Source organism: Triturus cristatus, chromosome 6, assembly GCF_964204655.1.
Source record: "Triturus cristatus chromosome 6, aTriCri1.1, whole genome shotgun sequence".
NCBI classification, from domain to species: domain Eukaryota; kingdom Metazoa; phylum Chordata; class Amphibia; order Caudata; family Salamandridae; genus Triturus; species Triturus cristatus.
In genome coordinates, this window is record NC_140589.1 from 1,294,974,596 (window position 1) to 1,294,996,405 (window position 21,810).

The window sequence follows — 21,810 nt, forward strand, 5'->3', positions numbered from 1 at the left end:
TTGTAGTTTTGCACACTATGCCACCTCAGTTAGGACCCAGCCATATGCAAATGGTCTTGCTCCTGCTCCAGTGGGAACAGTCAAGCCTGAAGTGCCCAGATGTGGGTCTTGTGCACACTGTCAGTGAAATCGAGCTATATCTGTCTGAGCCTTAACTAGGGAGAAACTGGTCCGTGGTTGCTTGCATTTCAGTTCAGGGATGACCTGGGCTGGCATTTTAGACTGGATTATCCTCATTGTAGTAGGGGCAAGACTGATTTCCATATGACTCGGTCCAAACTGAGGTGACATGGTGTGCAATATAATTTGGGATGCGACCCGAGTAATTACTAGAGCCGTAGATTAATGTGACTATTCCCTCCAGCACTTATCGTGATCAAGTTTGCAAGCATAATAGAGCATTAAATAACCAAAAGGTGATGGATAAACTTTCATATAATCTAACCAGTGGCAGTTGCTCGGGGTGGCATTCCAACGTTTCTGTTTTCGGCAACTGTGCCACTCTACAGAGGCCCACCTAATGCAAATTAGTACTGACACTGTTCCTCCTGGAAATAGTCCTGAACCTTGAACAGCTTACTTTTGCATTCTATAGCTCGCTGATTTGTTAGTTGGGTAAATTTGAAATACACCCCTTACCCCACCCTCTCAAGTCTCAATGAGTAAGTTATGACCCTGAGTGCCTAGTATTGCTTGCCAGTTATAGCTTCCAGTCTTGATAAATTGGCTCTGACTTGTACACACATCGTTCCATATAACCTGCATAGCATAATTTTGCTGGTTTAAAATCTATTGTTAGAAGGTTGTTAATTTCTTGGCACTAGAACACATGGGTCTGCAACCTTTTCTATAATCGGAGCTACTTGCGTTCAGTGGAAATAATCTTAGAGCAGCTAATATTAATGTTGTAATAGTGACCATGCCAGACAGGTTTACATTGGTAATTATTCCAGCAGACACCGCTTTCCCAGAGCATACACTTATCTGGTGAAAGTCTGAGGGTCTTCATGTGTCTCTTGGCAATGTTTTAAGTGATGGTTCTGTTTTAATTTGTTTCTCTATACCTTCCTATGAGCTGCTGGACGTGACCGCTTAAAGCAATGCTTTGATTGACCTAGATCAGATCCCAACCCAATAACTACTTGGACAAAAGGAATTAATTTGTCAGTGAAGTGAGGCTTATGCAGTTGGTCCCTCTAGAAAGGAACTTGGGAACCATCTGATGCTTCTCATGGCAAAACCGGAGATCTAGCGCTAAAACATTTCAGTCACTCACCCCCAGTCACTAATAGATTTGTGTTGAATCAATCATTTTTTTAGATCACTTTGCTACCCCAGTTTAGACCCAGCCATATGCAAATCAGTATTGACCCTGTTCCTCAGAGGAACAGTCTAGCCCGCACTGCCAAGCCAGGTCTTCCCTGGACCGGAAACTAGCATCCTGGGACCTGTTTCAGGGTAACACCCCTCATCAGCTGGGGTGGCTTGACTCCAGTGGCAACAATGATGGATTTAGGCCCAGATCTCTGTACTGGAGGGAATGTTTGACATTGAATAACAATCTGTCCTTCAATTTTTCTTTTGCTTCTCATGGCAAGGCAGACTGTGTGCTAGGGCAGGCACATGAGTCTGCACACTACAAAGGATTTTCTTGGGGCTAACACTCAATCTGGCCCAAAAGAAGCGGCCGAAACTAGAAAACTGTTCCCCTCCTCTTCCTCTCCCTCCCACCCCCCTCTCCCCCATCCCCTCATTTCGAATGCTGGCCTTTACTTATTATAGCTACAAGAAGTGGTAATGCCGATCCTCTTAACCTCTTCAGCGCTGCGCGGATTCCCGCGCGGTGCTGAAAGTTCTGAGCGCGGGCGGGGCCATGACGGAACGGTTCCGTCATAAGCACAGCCCAACCGACGTGCATGACGGAACCGTTCCGTCATCGGCGTCGAAGAGGTTAAGTTTGTACCAGTTTTAATGATCCAGTTTAATACCCATAACTTGTCTCTGAACTAAATTTTTACAAATACCCATAGATAATAATTTCACTTCTGATGATTTCTTTATTCGTTTTTAAAGACTAAATATCATTGACGTTTGTTTTTCAGTGAACTATGAGCAAGCCTGTTTACATGATAACTGAAAATGTGAAGCTGGCTCGTGAATATGCCCTGCTGGGCAATTATGATTCTGCTGCTGTCTACTACCAAGGAGTTCTTGAGCAGATGAACACACACCTTTTTTCAATAAAGGAGCCTCCCCTACAGCTGAAATGGCAACAGGTAAGGTTTCTTGGGAATTTCTGACCATGTTCGTTTTTAGGTCGAGCATGCAAGACCTCTTGTATATTTACTTATGTGAAAGTACTTTGTTGGCTCTGGAGATCAGCCCTAGGATTTGTCTGCTTCCGTTTAGGGACTTTTTTCTATTCAACTGCCTCTGTTTAATTGTCTTGATAGAAAACGACCAGCAGAGGTCAGTAAAATACCAGAATCACGTTAGCATTCTCTAGATTCCTGTCAGTAGAAATGGTCTTCCACGAGCACCCATAGACTATATTTAAAAAAAATAATAATAATAATTCTCCAGTGATGACCACCGAAGGCCCTGATTTTATATTATAAACAGAGTTTTGGACTATACCATTTCCTGCTGAAAGGCAATATTTCTCTCTATGTGTTCCCATGCCTGGCGTGTCACGCAGTTTGGTGCTTACTTTCCCTCCATGTTAAAGAACAGTACATGTTTCAGCACCCAGGCTAATGTGCTGCATAGCTAAATACATATAAGGTCCCAAAGGAGAGACCAATTGCATTGCAAATGTAGTGCTGATAGCTGCCTGACTAATGTGTGTTGGTCATCCCGGTCAATCAAGCCTTACTGCACAGTTGTCGCCCCTTAAATTTTCTACGGATGAGTTATTCTTTTTCTGCCAGATGTTATGTGTACGTGTGACTTATCTTTAAAGGAACGTTTAGTTTCACTGTTACGAGCATTTTCCATCCTTTGTTTTTTGAAGGGTGATTTCACGAATTATAGTAAGTAGTACAAAACAGGAACTAATTATGCTACACATGCATTTTGTCTCCACTGTACTGGTGCTTAATGCGACAAAAACACAATTGAAGACCAAGATATTTGCTTGAAATTGGAAATTAACTTGCTCGTTCTGGCCTGCTCCTACTACTGCCTTTTTGAGACCATTGACCTTTTGTAACCAGGAGAAGAAATCAGTTTGAAGTAGTTCAGAAAACTGTGTCGATCAGCTTGCTCTTCATCATCCTATAGCCTGCACCTGTACATTCCCCACCATAGTGTTTTTTTAGGCTATCCGAAAATCCCCATTTTATTTCTGCAGAGCATGTACACATTATTTGACTGTGGGCTACAAAAACATTTGGGACGCAACACTGCATTCATAACTTCAAGCACCAACTTCCCCCTTGTAAAAAGAAACCTCATGCTACTCAGTTGAGCCATCAGCAACCAGGGACATGACAGACTCCCCTTATTGAATTTGTGAATATTTTTACGCTTCTTGAAACTTGATAGAATTTCAGCCTGGGATTCGAGGTATGTTTCAAATGAATGGAATGTATTATCTTTTAAGCAAATTTCGGGATATCTTCTAATTTTATAATGAATATCCCTCACCTGCATCTTTACTGTCCTGTATTATGTATATCGTTCTCAAATGTATTCTGGGGGTTTTGGTGCATAAACATATAAAAACATTTACTAAAGAACTTATTACCAGGTCACTGACTAATAATGGCTTTCAAAAGATAAAGCCTGCATGGTCCTTCTTACACTGATTTACTCGTCAATTGTGTCGTGTAAAGTGCTCAAAACACAAACTTGATAAAACTTCACCATCGGTAGCCTATGAGGCCCTATTTTGTGCCCTGTAACATGCATTGTTTCTTTAATGCTAAGTAACGTTTGTTTAAAAAAAACAAAAAACTTTAAGGCATTCATGTTACCAGTGGGATGCTTCAGTTCATCATTGGGCTAACCTTACACTGTTTCCACCCATGCAGCATTCATCGACGCAAAGCCCCTTTCCCTGGTGACACATACTTACCGTTCATGGGCATGAAGCAATGCATTCCTCTGTGGCCCTGGTTGTTGGATATTTCTTGTCACAGAAGAGGCGCTATTGGGGTATTCGGTTCTGGACCATTTCCATTCTGAGTAATCTTGCCTGCTCTGGGCAGCATTTTACCATTTTCAGGCTCCATTGCTCATGCAACAAATTGAGTGCTTTAGCTGTGCCTACATGGTTTCCCCTGCGATTCCTCTTTTTAAATATATAAATAAATGTTAAAAGAAATAAGTAGCTAGTCTTAAGCTTTACTTAACAAGGAAGTATGTATTGAACGGATCTGTTTCTTAACCAGTTTAATTCTATGTGTGTACCTCTGTTGCTAAAGAGCCGCTGTCTCCACCTCCCTTTGAGGATTGTAACTTTGCAGTTATGTCTATAACATTCATAATCCTACCCTCAATAGGGAGCCTAGTTTAAATGTTTTGTTCTCTAGCTATTTTAAGAGTTCTCCTCTGTGGCCTCCCAAAGCCCTGTGCGTTCCCCTCCACCCACAATTCAGTTAACCAGACTGAGGCATCCATCTAGTAAGATTAAAGGGGTAATGTTGCTGTACTAACACCCCCTAACTCCGCCACAGCCCTTACTGACCCAATCTTCAGGGTTATTTAGAAAGGTCTCCCTCCCACCTAGATTCCAAGATGGATTGAAGTTCTATATTGAGATAATTGCCATACATACTCCATAGCTTTGTCCAAATTACATCTCGAATTTAAAGTTCGGCCTCTCTGGGGAAAATTAGGTCCCTTCTCTGTACATCTTGGGTGGTCCCTATGCATGGTTCAGTTCATGGTAAATGTAAATTATAACTTTGGCGGGGGCAAATGTTTTTCCTGCTCCTCTGACATAGGCACCTTACAAGGGAGAATCTACTAACCTTGGATCGATTAAGCTTGACCTCCCCCCTTGCCCACTTTTCTGCACTTGATGGTCTGCTTTCCGGTGACTCTGAATCCTCTTGCACCATCATAGACTTCAAAGTCCTGGCAACTCTGAGCTAGATTGTAGGATTGGGTCTTGGAGTGTGCCCCTGATCCTAAAAAGGGCTGGGATAAAGGCCACAGTCAACACACATTATTGGATGTTGCTTGTCTCTTTCCCAAAGCAGCAGTCATAGCAGAATTACCTCATCTTCAAATGAAATTCCATTGACTCTTGCATCTTCTCAGAGCTTTTCTTGTGTTTCCTCCAAGTAATCGTGATACTGCCGTTAACACCAACTCTGACAACAGACTTTTAGGGAGGGTTTCTCAAGAAGGGTTCTCGGCATAAGGGAAATATACCCTATTTGGAAGGTTTAGATAACCTTTTTGATACTTTCTGACAGTGGTTTTCAAGAGCTATGGCTTCTAAGAGCTTCCTTGTCCTTTGGCCCCTTTTTACAGATTTTTGAGTTCTGATTGTTCCAGTTTCCTAAGACTTTGGGCTGCAGGACCTTTTCGATCTCCTTGACAGCAATTCTTCTGGTGGGCCCTCAATTATATCCTCCCTCTACCCCTCTAAAGATAGGAGCCATTCTGCCTCCTTTATACCACAAGGTGGTCCCATGTTACCTTAGACCACTAAGTTCTCCAGTTCTCCACTGACTAAAGTAGAGTGCTTTCAGACTGTCCATTCAACTCTTTCCCCCTTTGATCTCTCTGCACTAGAACCTTTGGTAGATCAGAGGTTGCAAGGTCTAGTTTTCAAGGGAAAGGGAACCGTATTCAAGACACCCCTATCTTCTACTAGCTTGATCAGGCTTGTTTACAGGACCCACAACTTAATTTTTCTGGGTCTGTTTTTATCTTCTGAGGATTTCCTAGCCATCTGTTCCTCTGATTGGCCCATTGTTATGTTAATGTTTATAGCCTCCTCCTTTATGGCCTACTTGTTTTTATTAAGTGTTACAGTTCGCTGTGTCGGCGTTCAAGAAATAATTTATAATGTTAGTCTGTCTTTCATAAAATGATTTCCTAGCCATGACGGGTAAAAAAAAAATCATTGTACTGTGAAGCAAAAAGTCTTTTAGCTATGCGTCTTGCCCTAGAGTGGGTGTAACATAGTTCATATCCGCAAACACAGCATCTAAACTATTTGTAGGTTAACTAAGCCAGTCCCTCCTTTTTAAAGGGCTGGTTCTTTGTTTCTAGACCAACCCAATTTTGGGTGATTTCAGCTGCTCAAAGAAGAGAATTGGCTGTCTGTGCTGACATCACCTGGTTTACAGCTCAAACGCAGCTGAACAGAAAGGAGTTTATAAAATTCAGTGTTCAAAATCAACTCCAGTACTTTCAGAAATTTCAAGGTGAGTAACATACTATAGTAAATTAAGGTTAAAATGTGCATAATGCCTTGCAGAGAAAGGTGGATATTGCAATTGTTTCATAGTTTATGAAAAATCCTCCTTTGTCAGGGTGCATGGTTATTTCAGAGCCAATAATTAAAATCCCCAACTATCTGAATTCTAGTTTGGTAGTGGTTTAATAAGATGGGTTTGTTTGTTTGCCGCCTTGATATTTGTCAATCTTTAATTTTGGCTATTGTTTGGTTAGCTTTTCTTATTTGTTCGCAGGTCAGACATGAAATAACGACGGAAGCTAACCATGTGAGGACGATAATGTCAACATTGGAAAGCCTTAAAGTTGCCTCCTCTCCAGTGAGGTCACAGCAAGAGATTCCTGTTCATGATGCAGAAGTGTGGTCTTTGCCTGTACCAGTTGAACGTAGGTACGTGAAGGAGATATAGGCTTGTGCTAGTCAATAAGAAGGACTTTGAAAGTTCAAAATCAGCACCAGTCCACTTCATCTGAAACACGAGGCTAACGTTAATTTTTGCTTCTGCAAATATGGTCTTGATTCTACCGCGTTATTATGTGTAGGCTTATAGCAGCTATATACAATTCTACCATTGAGGGGTGAGGGGGAATGAGTTGCTGTTTAATGATACTGTGGGGAAAATGTATTCTTTGTCTACTGATTCAAGGCAGCTCCCCCACCTCCTAAAGACTGCCTCTCCTAATTGCCCTTGATTTATCTTCATCTTTCCTCCTACTTTTCTAGACTTTCTGAGCATGGACAACACATGCAAAACCTCAACAGGTAACATTTAGAAAGAATGTATCTGCCTTGAGGCCCATGTGGGTTGTGTTTTTGATGTGGTTGAAGTTGAGTGTATTAAGTACGTTTGTTGCTTGGCATCAACATATAGCTTTGGTGAAAAGCTCAAACTAGGGCTCAAATGCATTCGAGCAGATGTTGGGAAGTGTTTTCTAGCAAATGCAAGGCAGAAAGCTCAACCCATGTTGCCGAATGCTTGAGGTTGCACATATGTTTAGGAAACCTGTCAAAAATAAAAGCAGTCATGCAAGGAAGCAGATACACTCCATCTTAGAGTGCTTTGTAGCATATAGTTTCTACCGATTGAAGGTGGTAGTGCTCTTATTGGTTGTCGAGATGTGGGAAGGTACCTGCATGGTTCCGGAGAGCGTGCCCATGCTTTTGATGTCTCAATAACAAACTGTTAGGTTGTGTTCTCTGCTTGAGCACACATGACTATCATGCATGTATGCAGAAGCGTTTTCTTGATGTGGAATGAGACCAATAGTGGTTCTGTATAGTTGGGAGGGCCCAGCAAGTCCCCCACCTAGTCCTTGGAAAGGGACTACTGCTATTTCCACAGACTGTAACGAATGGACAATGAGGGCAGTGAAATTATTCAAGTTTAACATAGGCTTGTTTTCCCCCCTGTTGCCTGCTTTTGTAGCGACACCTTCAACGTTTGAACTTATTCCATCAGTCATGTATAACTGAATTCTTCACCCATCCATAAGAAGAATTAATATTGAGTGATTATGTTGAGACTTCTACTGAAGTATCCTCGCTTGGCCGGTTCACACCATTGGAGCAGGGTGGCCTCACTGACAGCTGTGCACACTGGCATTGCATGCGAAAGGATCTAGCCTACTTCACCTTTTGGGATCTTTTTCCAGGCAATGTAATGTTTTCCCCACACAGGTCCAGTGTGCTACAACAGAAAAGACTGTCCAATAACCTACTCGGGTTACTGCTCTCATTAGTGCACGTTTAACTGGTCAATGCTACTTTGTGTAATGGGATGCTTTTTCCTTGTGTGTGGGGAAAACATTTTTAGTAGTAGCTCAGTGGCTTTTTTAGTTTGTTCTTCTGTCTTGTAACCCTATGAGAGAGTGGTAAATATGTAAACCCAACATCTCCTTCCTGGGTCAGTGTCTGGCTTCCCTACTTTGCCACACTGAAAATAAAGTGCTAAATTGGTGTACTTGGTTATCAGTTTAGTCCAACATTAAGGTGAAGCCTCTGGACACTATTGATGCAACTGCTCTGGTTGATGCAGTTAAAGCCCAAGGACCCCTGAAAGTTCCCACAGTGAAGCATGCTTCCATTGAAGCATGTACAGTACACTTTGGAGTCCACATGGTAGAGGCAGAGGTGCCACCCCTGAAAATGGGAGTATACACAACTAGCAAAAACAAATGTTTGTGGGTGTAATTGTTACCCAGGAAAAACTGAGCAGCAACTGTTGGGAGTGCAATATGCTGTAAGGAGTCCACACAGATATGGCATACAAGCAGTGGTACAATGAGGGCAACCCTTGTGCACATTTGGGGACAGCCCAGGATAAAGTGGACACTATGGTAGAGTGGTTGTGAGCTCTGCTGAGGAGCAGATTAGGGCGCACTTTGGTACATATTTGGTAGAGCCCGCAGTAGTGGGCTTCTGAGACCAACCCAGATGCAAGATGGGTTGTGGCCTCTGGAAATGTATATACAGCCCAGGTGCAGATTAAGCGGCAGTCCTGGGAGGTTAATAATTGCCTCGGTAGTAAGGGTCCATGGGTTGGTCGAGGGACATTTCTGAGGAACTGATACTTTTGTGGATAAGGAGCCTATTAATTAAGTAAACAAACTGTTAATTCAATCCTGAAAAATCTTTGGTTGTTTAGATTAGAGTTTACCTTTTAAAGCCCCCCCCCCCTCACCATTGATTAGGGCCTCTAATGTATTGGTTGGAGTTGTATGTACTTTTGGATCAGAGATGTCTGGTTAGCAGGTCCCAAAATAAGATGGGCAGCTGGTGGCTGGACTTTATTTTAGTTTTAAATGTAATGGTCAGAGGTATAATTAAGCCAAGGCATAACCTATTTATGTTTAATTGCTAGCATTTTTAAACTTGGAAAACAATACAGAGGCATAAATAATAAAATGCAATAGGAGGTACCATCTACATACAATCCCTTAACAGAAAGAAGCATATTGCATAACCTATTTATGAAGGAATTATTGGGTTGTAAAGATCAGGGCAGGTGAAAGGCAAAGATACGCGGGCAGGAGAGCAGCAGCTCCTCTGCAATGGTGGAGGAATGTCGCCGCTGCCTCCAAATGGCAGGGAAGGATAAATAAAACTAATGATGCTTTATTTTTATTTTTCCTTTACTGCGGAGTCTTTGGATGAGGTCAGGTGGATGACAATAGCCTCCCCCCACCCTGCCACTCCTACACAACTCCGGCCACTACTTCAGGAGAGGCTATGCTAAGCCTTTTCTAAACTTTTATAAAAACAGATTTATACCCAATGTTTATGCTGAATTTGAGACCTGATTTGGATAGCTGCTCTCGCATAGGTATGACTTGTGTATATTTAGTGTTTTTATAGTGATGATGCATGTAGTTTAAGAATAGTATGTTCATTTTTTTTAAATGATGGTACATGTTCTTTGAGCGCATTGTTGGATTTTGGGTAGGTAGTTCTATTTTAACCCAGTCTGTAAACTGGGAGAGGCAAGGTAAAATAACCCTTTGCTCGGAATTTTTCTGTTTGTGGAGTAGTTGAGTAGATTGCGTTGGTCCATTTCTGGCATCTTTACTCTTTGAGTGGGACACAGTGTGTGCGCCATCTTGTTTTGACATTCTAGTTGTTAATCTACTCTGCTGCTTTAATGTGCATACAGATTGGGGGTTATAATAAGCACACCCGATGCTACATAGGTGCGCACGACCAAAGGCAAGCCCATCCGTGCTCCGCCCGTGGTCACTGCCAGCAGTACTGCCCATTTGTGACCCATATATCCACTCTATCTAAGGTTAGTTATTCAGTTATTCTAGAGAGGCGCGATTGGCTATTGGGAAGAGGCAAGCTGGGAAAGTTACTTTGGGTTACCTCCTACATTCGTTCCTCTCACTCCCTGTAATGTTGGTTGGATTGAGGACTAGCTCAATTCATCTTTGTGTGTCTTAGAGGGAAGGTCCCATGGTGATTAGCGTACTTTGCTGCCACCTTTTGTTTGGAAGTAGATGCAGCATATGAGGTAGTGACGCTTCTTGCTAACAGCTCCTCCTATGCGGTGTGATCCAGAAAAGTTGTTAAAGCAGTATAATATTTGTCCTGATTAACTCCCACTCAGCAGTCAAACACAGTTTTTCAAGCTATTAAACTTGTGAGTTTGAATTGCTATTATTGACAGATTTTGTTCTCTGTTTTGTCTACTCCTCACTTAGCTGCCCCCTGTCCATCTGGTTTCCAGATTCTCGATCACGCCTGCTCATCTCAGTGAGGTGGAGGGGTGAATGCCATTATAGTCTGCTTTAACTAGTCTGTTAAAAAGAAATCTATCTGATTAGGTTGCTCTATCCTTTCCTCCTCTGCCATTTTCAATGGGCTTGTATGCGATTGTCCTCTGTAGCCAGCTGAGGCTTGTGTTATCTGACTACTTACCTTCCTCTGGCCTGCTCCCGCTCTAACTAGTGCATGGTGGGGGAATTTTAAAATATGGACGGAGGCATCCCCTCCCTTTCAAATCCTCGCTTACTATCGATGGTATGGAGTCTGAGTTATAGAAGAAATTGCCTGGCCGTACACATCTTAATAGCCATATCTTGGATTTGATTTTTGGACCTACCGAGTTGATTGAATGGGTGGAAACTATTCCTCCTGTTTGGACAGACCATAACCGTGTCAAATTCATACTTAAGCCTGAACAGAGGAATCCTCCTGGACAACATAGCTTCAGGATACCCAACCTCAAGCAGCCCTGCAGTAAATGCTCTTTTCTTGACGTCAGTCAGTAGAATGAGGGTGAGAGGCACTCTAATGTCTATTCTTTAGAAAAATTTGATAAGAGCAAGGCGTAAAAACTGCATCGATGTTGTCTCCCTCCGAGACCCCTCCCTGCTACCCCCAGAAAGTTGCTTGGAAAAGTAATTCCAAAACATACTAGGCCTTCCGCCCATTGGTACACTATGGCCTTATCTGAGACAAAGGAAGGTTGCAAGCGACTTGAAATGATTAGGCATACTGATTACTCTATAAAAGTAGAATTGGAACAAACCTTTTTGAACTATAAAAATTCGATGGCCTCGGCTAAAACTGAATTTTGCTGTAAACTAATACTAGCCACAAAATACTCCTAGACTCCTCTAAGGGCGTTTTTAAACTAGTGGGGTCACTCACTTCACCTAGTTGTGTGTCCTTTACTATTGAGCATTCACAAGAGCTTGCAGATCAGCGCTCGCAATGTTTTAAGGATAAAGTAAGGTCTATCTGTGCCTCGGTTGGCTCCTCTGAAGAGGTATCTGTTTCCCACCTGGAGGTGGTGCCCATCGCTCTGTGAAGTAGGTTGGGGGTTCCTGGCACTTATGCTGGCAGGGAGGAGTCCATTATGTTTCCGCGGATGGATCATTTTGAAACATTGTCTCTGGAATGATTCACTTTTATTACAGCAACCGTCAATACAGGCTCTCCTATGGATCCCATTCTTAGGTTTTGGAAGGTTGTGAGGCACAGCCTCTCTTGGCATTTGTAATAGTTATTTAATCATTGCTTGGATACAGACCGAGGAGAAACTTCGATTAGTTTCCCCTTTTTCAAAAAGCTGAAAACAGATCAATCTGTTCTTGCTACTTTTTTATCCCATCTTGCTTCTTCCTTTTGTGCCAACATTTTCGAGAAGTATGTCAACTTGTTGCTTTCAGACTTTCTGGAACACCATTTCTCCAGTATTTGGGGTGTCTTTCATAGATTCACATGCTTGAATATTCCCCGTCGTCGAAGTGGGAGTCCCACGGTATATATAAAAAGCAATAAGTATTATGTATATATACGTATACACATACCTAACCACATAAGAGTATATACATACCCAAATAAACATCTATATATAGTTCAAATAACATATCAAGTTAAAAATACCATAGGATAGCATTGAGACATAGGAAAGCATTGAGAAAAAGAATCACTTTGCTAACATATCACTGTCACTTTATAGTCCAAACTCCAGCCAATCAGGCGCTAGCACCCTCTAGAACCTTCTCCTCAGAGGCTCAGGCCCTCAGATTTTCTACCGCACGTCGTGTGAAGGGAGTCTCCCTGAGCTCTGCTCAGTTCTTCTTCTGGTTTGAGGTTTTTTATCTCTCATCATGTCTGCAAGTAAGAAATCTCTTTTCCGTCCTTGTTCATCTTGCGGAAAGTCAAGACTTTTCTCTGAGGATCCCCATGAGAAATGTATTTATTGTCTGTATCCTGATCACAAGGTGGCTAATTGTAAGATCTGCAGAACTTTCTCTCACAAAACTTTGAAAGATAGAGAAGGTCGCCTTTTGATATGGCTTCAAAAACTAAAGGACACAGACAACCCACTTTCTGAGGTGGAAAGTGTAGCCTCTGTCAAAACAGGAGTCTCCTCAAAGCGTGGAAGTGTCCAGGACTTGCCATCTCCTTTTCTGAAAAAGAAGAGACTTCACCTTGAGGAAGTGTCTACAGGCAAGGTCTCTGTCTCCACGTCTGCGCCCCCGAGACGTAGCTCTCAGGCGCCTGTGACTCCGTCAGCACATGTTTCCAGTCAGAAACTTTCAAAACCGTCGACGGGCCCGTCGACGGCCCCTCCGTCGACGATCGGCTACTTCATCAGCCTCGTCGACGACGGTGACGACGGTATCGAGTAGATATCCTTCGTCGACGTCTTCTCCGTCGACGATAGTATGTGTATCACTTAGAACTGTCTCGTCGACGATACCACTCACTTCTTCGTCGACGACTGGGAAGCTGGCGCTTCCGTCGACGTCCACAACTCCGTCGACGATGGGTAAAAAGAAGAAGAGGAAATCTTCCTCGTCGACGACAGCCTCGTCGACGACAGCCTCGTCGACGACAGCCACACCGTCGACGACAGCCATTCCGTCGACGGCAGCCACCCCGTCGACGACAGCCACCCCGTCGACGACAGCCACCCCGTCGACGACAGCCACCCCGTCGACGACAGCCACCCCGTCGACGACAGTCCCGTCGACGGCAACAACCTCGTCGACGGCAGCTCCGTCGACGATTGCTTCGTCGACGGTCGCCTCGACGACGGTAGGGTCAAATTTTGCGACAATGCCATTGGTGCCAATGTCAACACCAGCACCGGGGTCTGTGGACAGCTCCTTAATGCTTCGTCGTAAGGCCATGCTAGACCCAGTGATGTTACCACCTGGACCACGGCCACCTCGTCAACTATTTCCCTCAGGGGATGAGGACGATTCGGATGAAGGCGATCAGTCTCTTTTTCGGGATGCTCATAGTCCTTCGGAGCTCCATATAAAATGCCAAGAGTCTGAGGAGGATGAATTTTATGAACAGGAAGAAGAGCAAAATACCTCTGCTCCGGTTCCTATGATGCAGCTTCCTGTGCAGCTTGTTTCCAACCTCCAATATATGTTGGAGGACTATAATCGTCGTTTTCCAGCATCCCCTCAAAATACTCCACGTGAAGCGCCATCTGAGGTTCCACCTCCTATATTGCCAACGATACCCACGCCCTCCACACCTGCACTGCCTTTCAATGCAGAGGATGATAATATGGACAATCCGGATACGGAAGAGGGCGAGCTCCCAGAAGACGACACTATGGCGGACTGGGATGATTACCAAATCAATTCGCCCGCATCACCGCCAAGGTCACCAGTCAACTCGCCACCTGTCGACATAACAGGGTTCCATCAGCTGATGGAGAGAGCAGCACAACGCTTTCACCTTCCCATGGTGGTCAGGGAAGAGGACTGTTTCTTATATGACTTCAAGTCCCAACCTCAGAAACAAGTACGAGCTGTGCCAATCATAGACTTCATATGGAATGAAGGCCTAAAATTAATGAAGACACCTAATTCTATTCCGGCGGTGCTCCCACGCCTGGAGAAAAAATATAAAGCTCCGGATTCTTCCCCAGCCTGCTTGGTGTCTCAACCTAAGCCGGACTCAGTGATCACACAAGCGGCACAGCGCCGCTCCAAGAATCCATCATCTCCAATGTCGGCGCCTCCGGACCGCGACGGCCGTCGCCTGGATGCTATAGGCAAGAAGTTTTCAACCATGGCGTCAACAACGGTCCGGGCTGCGAATTCCTTGGCTATCCTCGGCCGTTATGATAGACAGATGTGGTCGGACATGGCTGCATTGGTCAAACTTATACCGGAGGATTCAAGAGCGGAAGCTCAGAAAATCCTGCAAGAGGGAGAAAGGGCGTCATCCGAGATCATTGACTGCTCTGTTGACATCGCATCCACCGGTTTTCGCCAATTGGCGGGAGCAGCCGTCCTAAGAAGACAGGGCTGGCTTCGGTCAACCTCTTTTCGGCAAGAGGTCCAGGCTAAGATTTTGGACATGCCATATGACGGGGAGTCATTATTCGGCCAGCATGTAGAAGATGCCTTGCAAACCATTAAAAAGGATACGGATACGGCTCGTTCCCTCGGCACTCTACAGTTTAAGAAGCAGCCCTTTCGAGGTGCGCGCGGCCGCGGCACCTCCTCATCATCATCCTTTCGTGGCTCCTCGTCCCAATACCGCTCGTACAATCAGGGGCAACAGCGGTACTATTCACAACCGCAGCAGTCCTACAGACAGCAAAATAGCAAGTCATACAGAGGAAAGTCGAATTACAGAGGAAATTCAACCAAGAAGCAGTGACTCTGTACGGAAAGTACTTCCTTTTCCCAGTTGTCCTCTAGTTCTTGTTGGAGGAAAAATCTCCCAGTTCTTTTCAACCTGGTCCTTAATCACTTCGGACCGCTGGGTCCTGGATATAATTTCAAGTGGCCACGCCCTAGAGTTTGTGAAGGTTCCTCCACGCACACCGCCATCCGGGCCACCACCCGCCCATCTCAGAGAACTTTTCAAACAAATCCAAATAATGTTAAACAAGGGTGCCATCGAAGTGGTTCCGAAATATCAAAGAGGGTTGGGATTCTATTCCCGTTTTTTCCTCATACTAAAGAAATCAGGGGAATGGCGTCCGATCCTCGATCTCAGATTGCTCAACAAATTTCTCAAGACTCAGTCCTTTCGGATGCTCACATTGAAGGACATCCTCCAATTCTTTTCTCAGGAGGATTACATGACAACGATCGATCTGCAGGACGCATATTTCCATGTGCCCATTCTACCACGCCACAGGAAATACCTACGGTTTCGAGTGGGCCACAGGGACTACCAATTCAAAGTCCTACCCTTCGGACTCTGCTCAGCCCCGCGGGTCTTTACAAAATTCCTAGCCCGGTGGTGGCTCACTTACGACAAGAGGGTATTCAGATATACCCCTACCTGGACGATTGCCTCATCAAAGCTCAATCCTCTCACCAGGCGGCCCTCGATACCCAGCGCTGTCTCTATCTGTTTCAGTCCCTGGGGTTGTCGATCAATGTGCAAAAATCTCAACTCACGCCGACTACGTGCAAGACTTTTCTCGGCGCTTGTATCAATACGAGCACAACCATGGCCTTCGCTTCAGCAGAACGTCAGGAACGGATTCAACAGCTTGCGAGCTCCATCGCAGCAAAGCAGTCAGTTTCAGTCCGCATATTAAAATCCTTTCTGGGAATGGCGTCCTCCTGCATCGCTTTGATCCCTCTCTGCAGACTAAAAAGTCGCATCATCCAAGAGGAGTTAGACAAGCAGTGGCGCCAGGTTTCCGGTTCCTTCAACGATCAGGTCGTGGTGTCACCCCGCATGGCTCAAGCGCTGCATTGGTGGACTTGTCCTGCCAACATCGCAGCAGGAACATCCTTTCTGTCGTCAACCCCAGAACTCGTCCTTACCACGGACGCATCCATGGAGGGTTGGGGCGCACATTTTCAAGATCTATCCGTCAAGGGCCTATGGTCAGCGGCTCAGCGTTGCTGGCACATCAACAGACTGGAACTGATGGCCATTTTCTTGGCGTTGAAATCCTTCCGCCTGCAGTTCCAAGGGAAGTCAGTCCTCATTCAGACGGACAACACCACGTGCATGCACTACCTGAACAAACAGGGCGGGACGAGATCTCCACTGCTCTCCCGTCTGGCGCAGAGGATTTGGAGTTGGGCCATACTCCATCAGATGACGATACAAGCAATTCATCTGCCCGGCATTTCCAATACTCTGGCGGATGCACTCAGTCGGTCAGCATCATCTACCCACGAGTGGGAGTTACATCAACCGACGCTGGAATTCGTCTTCGACCTTTGGGGTCACCCGACAATCGACCTCTTCGCAACCCCGCAGAATGCAAAATGCCAGTCCTACGCAAGCTGGTTTCCCCACGAAGGGTCGTGCGGAAATGCCCTTTCGATCAATTGGTACGGGATATTTGCGTACGCTTTTCCGCCGATTCCGTTGATTCCACGAGTGCTGCGGAAGATGAGACAACAACCGTGCCATGTACTTCTAATAGCTCCACGGTGGCCTCGGCAGGCATGGTTTTCGGAGTTGCTTCTCCTATCCCAACGCGTGCCCATCCTTCTCCACCTGAAGCCGGATCTGCTCACAATGAACGATGGTCGGATATGCCATCCGAATCCCAGATCTCTCAGCTTGTCGGCTTGGAACCTGAGCACCTTGAATTTGCTCATTTGAACATTCCTCCAGCCTGCAGGGAGGTGTTAGCTAAGGCAAGAGCTCCATCCACAGTGAAAACGTATAAGCTCAAATGGAAGCGATTTTGTCATTGGTGTGCTTCCGCCCACATTCATCCTGTGCACGCTCCTCCAGAACACATTCTGCCGTTCTTCCTACAACTAGCGCAGTCTGGATTATCACACTCTACCTTAAAGGTATTTCTAGCGGCAATATCTCGCTACCGACAAGATGGCTCGTCCTCTCTCTATTCATCCAGAGTCATACAACAATTTTTCAAGGGTCTCTTCCGCATGTTCCCGCCCATTCGGCGTCCTCCGCCCACGTGGCGCCTGAACATCGTGCTGGCTCAGCTTATGAAGGCGCCCTTCGAACCTATCCACTCAGCGGATGTCAAATTTTTAACTTGGAAAGTGGCCCTCCTCCTTGCTCTGACCTCTTCCCGCAGAGTCAGTGACATTCACGCTTTTACAATAAAGCCTCCGTTCCTTCAATTCAGATCGGATTGTGTCATCCTCCGCACTAATCCGGTTTTTATACCTAAAGTGCCATCCGATTTCCATCTTAACGAACCAGTGCTCTTAAAGACTTTTTTCCCGCATCCACAAACCCCGGCGGAGCAAAGCTTACATTCTCTGGACTTGAAGAGATGTCTAAAATTCTACATTAGCAGGACTCAATCCTTTCGCAAATCTGACCAGTTGTTTGTGGCCTACGGGCGTGCTTGCAAAGGACAGTCTGTCACCAAACCTACTATTGCCCGTTGGGTTTCATCAGCAATCTCTTTTTGCCATCAAAAGGCTGGTAAGCCTCTGTCTTCGGGAGTGAGAGCCCATTCAACGAGGGCTATGTCATCTTCCACTGCCCTGTTCGCTGGTGTGCCCATCCATCAAATATGCCGGGCAGCTACGTGGTCCAGCAGGCACACGTTTACGAAGCACTACTGTCTGGAATCCATTAACGAAGCAGACACGGCTGTGGGACAGGCAGTTCTACGAAATCTGTTTAAATAAGGTGAGCCTCTGCTACTTCCCTCCTCCTGGGGTATTATTATTATTATTATTATTATTATTGGGTTTTAAATACATTGTTTGTATTACATGCAATATCAATACGGCTTGGTCAGCCGAATACTGTTTACTGCTTACTATTCTATTCAAGCATGTGAATCTATGAAAGACACCCCAAATACTGGAGAAGAACAAATGTTACTTACCTGTAAACTGTGGTTCTCCAGTATTGGTGTCTTTCATAGATTCACATGCGACCCACCCTCCTCCCCTCAGAGGCTCTCTTCTCCTCTTTCGGCTCTATGGTCACTCTCGTGCTCGAAAATCTGAGGGCCTGAGCCTCTGAGGAGAAGGTTCTAGAGGGTGCTAGCGCCTGATTGGCTGGAGTTTGGACTATAAAGTGACAGTGATATGTTAGCAAAGTGATTCTTTTTCTCAATGCTTTCCTATGTCTCAATGCTATCCTATGGTATTTTTAACTTGATATGTTATTTGAACTATATATAGATGTTTATTTGGGTATGTATATACTCTTATGTGGTTAGGTATGTGTATACGTATATATACATAATACTTATTGCTTTTTATATATACCGTGGGACTCCCACTTCGACGACGGGGAATATTCAAGCATGTGAATCTATGAAAGACACCAATACTGGAGAACCACAGTTTACAGGTAAGTAACATTTGTTCATATCCTTGAGCTGGTACAATCTTTTTTTTATTTTTTTAAAAAAAAAATGTATTAATCTTTTTATTATAACTGAGCAGTAAAAACATATATGTACATTACTGTTTAAAAAACATCACAAGCATTATTACGTTACGTTATAGTATTAGTAATCTTGGGGCCGCCCTTCATTTCACACACATTTTAATGTTCTCTACAGCTATTCTCCGACTGGATTAGGGATAGTATTGTTTCACCCACCAGAGGTGTACACGGGTTTCCTCTGTATTCATTCCACTTACTCCAATTTTTTCCCCCATTTTTTGGGGGGGCACCCTCTTTTCACATACTGATTTCTCTGCCATCCTACACCAGTCCATATCTGTCCTAGTCCAGGAGCGTGGTCGGGAATATGGCCCCCAAAGTGATGAGCTATGTTGCGTTTTACCAACTTGAGACCCAGAGTTACCCAAATTTGCTCTGCCAGTAGTTTTGAATCTCCTGATGGGTCCATATTATATGATAAAATGATCCCACCCCTCCACACTTCCTATCGCAGGTTGTCTCTGTTCTATGACCCATATTCACCAGTGTGGTGCAGAAAATGTACACTCTGTGGTATTTTGAGTCTGACTAGTCTCCCCTCTCGTGGGGAAGCTAAAGCGCCTGGCCATTCTTCTTGTAAGTCAGGTATGTCTTAAGCCCATCTATTTTTCAGTATTGTAAGAGTGTCTGGTAGATTGTTTATCAGTTTCCGGTAGGTGAGCAAGACTGTCTTTTGTGGCTAGTGCCCCTCCAGGAGTCTGCACTCCAACGGGGATGACCCCCGGGGCACTGCCTTCTGTATAACGTGTCGGATCTGCAGGTAGTGGAAACACTCTGAATGGGCCAGTTCATCCGTATTTTGTAGTTGTTCGAATGAGACCATCTCTACCCCTGTCTGGAGGTCCCCTTGCCTAGACATTGCTATGAAGTCCCACGTACTGCCCCCCCCCCCTCCCTCCACTAATTCCAGAGGCACCCAATTGTTGAGAGTCCCAGAGTGGTGTGGCCTTGGTAAGTTTATATTTCCATCTTAGTTTGGACAGAGTCTAGTGCCACTGGTGAACAGTCGGAGCCGTGGGGCCATTAAGTTGGAGTCGCCGTGGATCATTGTGAGAAATTGGCCTAGTATAGGCTGTCCTAATAAAGTGGGCACCTTGCACCAGTACAAACAACCCTTATGGTGATCTAAGATGTCTAAGATAACCTTAGAAAGCTATCCAAGTGGTAGCTGTGGAGAGCAGCCTTCAGGCTTAGTGTTGAAGGAATGTTAAGCAGCTTGTTTTACCAGAATGCAACCTTATAGTGTTGGTTAAATGAAAGGAGAACCACACAGTAGTTAGCAAAATATGTATTTATTAATATAACACTCTAGTACGACACAGTATCTCCCGCATGGAGATGAACATAAAGCACACAATACTGTAGCAGGGGGGGGGGGGGGATGTAACGGGACCAAACCATATACTAAAATACTGGTAAAGAGCCACGACTCTAGTCAAGACTGGGTCTAGTGGTTTTAGAATCGCTGGGACCCCAAGGAACCACCCAAGGTGAGTAAGTAGGGACCCTACAGAGGATGGGTGCAGTGTGCGAACACGACAGCGTGCTCCGTACAATTCCTTGGGAAAGTCACGGTTGAAGTTCTAGAGTTTAAGGACCCTTCCCAGTGGACCTAAAAGAAACCCAGTGGAAGTTATACGGTTGGAGAGCCACCCCGCCAGTGAATACTGAAGTACAAGAGTTACCTATCCCAGGGAAGCAGAGTGCATAGGTCTGAAGTGGCTTCAGAAACCGCAGTCGAACCCAATGAAGGACTTCAAAGAAGAGCTGCTCTTGGAAGGAAGAATAGTCAGTTCAGAACCAAAGGTGGATTCTTGTTGAAGAGTGCCTGAAAGCAGAGGGTACAGAGTCTGGGTCACTCAGAAGTGACCTGGGGCTCGGTAGATGTATGCCCACCGTTGTCGGGTGCTTCAGGTGCGTTGGAGTTCTTGACTCTGCAGGCACGGGGACCAGGAGCCTTCGAGGAGGACCAGGAACCATATAAAAGCTGTCACATGAAGGATGTAGAGTACTGAGGGGTCTGTCCGGCCGGAGCATCAACAAGCCTTGGCAACGGCAACCCAGGCAGAAGGTCCAGGATGGTTGGGGTTCGGACCAGCAAGGTCCAGGAGACTCACCAAACGCAGGGGAGTCAGGGCAGGCCTGGAACAACCAGGGCTGCCCTACAAAAGCAAAGTTGATCCTCCAGTGGACCCACAGGCTGGAGGGTCAGGAGTCTCGAGGGTACCACAAGTGGTTTCACAGAGCAGCAGCCCTCTGGAGCACCTGGTACGAGGAGCCTGGAGTTCTTTGTAGGAAATGATGCCAGAGGTTGGGGCTACTTGGAGCCCGGTGCACTTGTTCGGGAAACACTAACAAGCGTATGCACTTGCAAATGAAGGCGGGGTACAGGTATTGCAGCCCCAACAAGGGATTCTGGCCTCAAACTTGGTAAGAGGGAAGCTCTGACCCAGTGGGACGTAGGAACTCCCCTCCTGTGTTGCTGAAGCCTTCAGAGTCCGTAGGAGCTCAAGAGCAGCAGACCGGTCAGTCGTGATGTAATAAATGGCTGATGCACTGACAACCCGGGAGAATGGACTCCATAGGCTGCAGCGGTGTCCTCCTCATGCACTGGCACACTCACTTAAAAACCACTCACCCTGCCTTCAGGATTGTTAAGGCCTGCTATAGGGGTGACTTATAGACTTTAAGTGCAGTGACCCTTAGATATAGTAAAACTAGATCTTAAGTGGTGCACTCACCACCTTACACAGGCTGCAATGACAGGCCTGTAGGTTCCATTTTGCATAATACATGCTTCAGCCCTCTGGCGTACCTATGCCCTGGGTACATGGGTACCATACTAGGGATTGTCAAGGGTACCCCAGGTATCCAATCTGGAGTGTACCAAAGAACAGAACAGTTTAGGGAGAAAGCAAAAAGACAGTGGTCCTGATTAGCAGGATCCCAGTCAGACTAGTCAAAAACAGTTTCACATTCAGCAAAAAGTCGGGGTAACCCTAAGAAGCAGATCCTGCACCCCAACCTCAGGAGATGAGACT

At 45.3% G+C, this 21,810-nt stretch overlaps 1 protein-coding gene across 8 annotated transcripts in view; it reads left to right on the forward strand.

Moving 5' to 3' along the window:
- The window catches only part of LOC146821298 (katanin p60 ATPase-containing subunit A1-like), a 214,861-nt gene that overhangs the window by 32,202 nt on the left and 160,849 nt on the right, over positions 1-21,810 (forward strand). For all 8 annotated transcript variants that reach the window (XM_085612242.1, XM_085612248.1, XM_085612246.1 and 5 more), the window contains 2 exons: positions 2,103-2,276; positions 6,654-6,808. In XM_085612242.1, coding sequence (XP_085468368.1) covers positions 2,109-2,276; positions 6,654-6,808 — 323 coding nt within the window. In that variant the 5' untranslated portion in view covers positions 2,103-2,108. The remainder of the gene's footprint in view (positions 1-2,102; positions 2,277-6,653; positions 6,809-21,810) is intronic.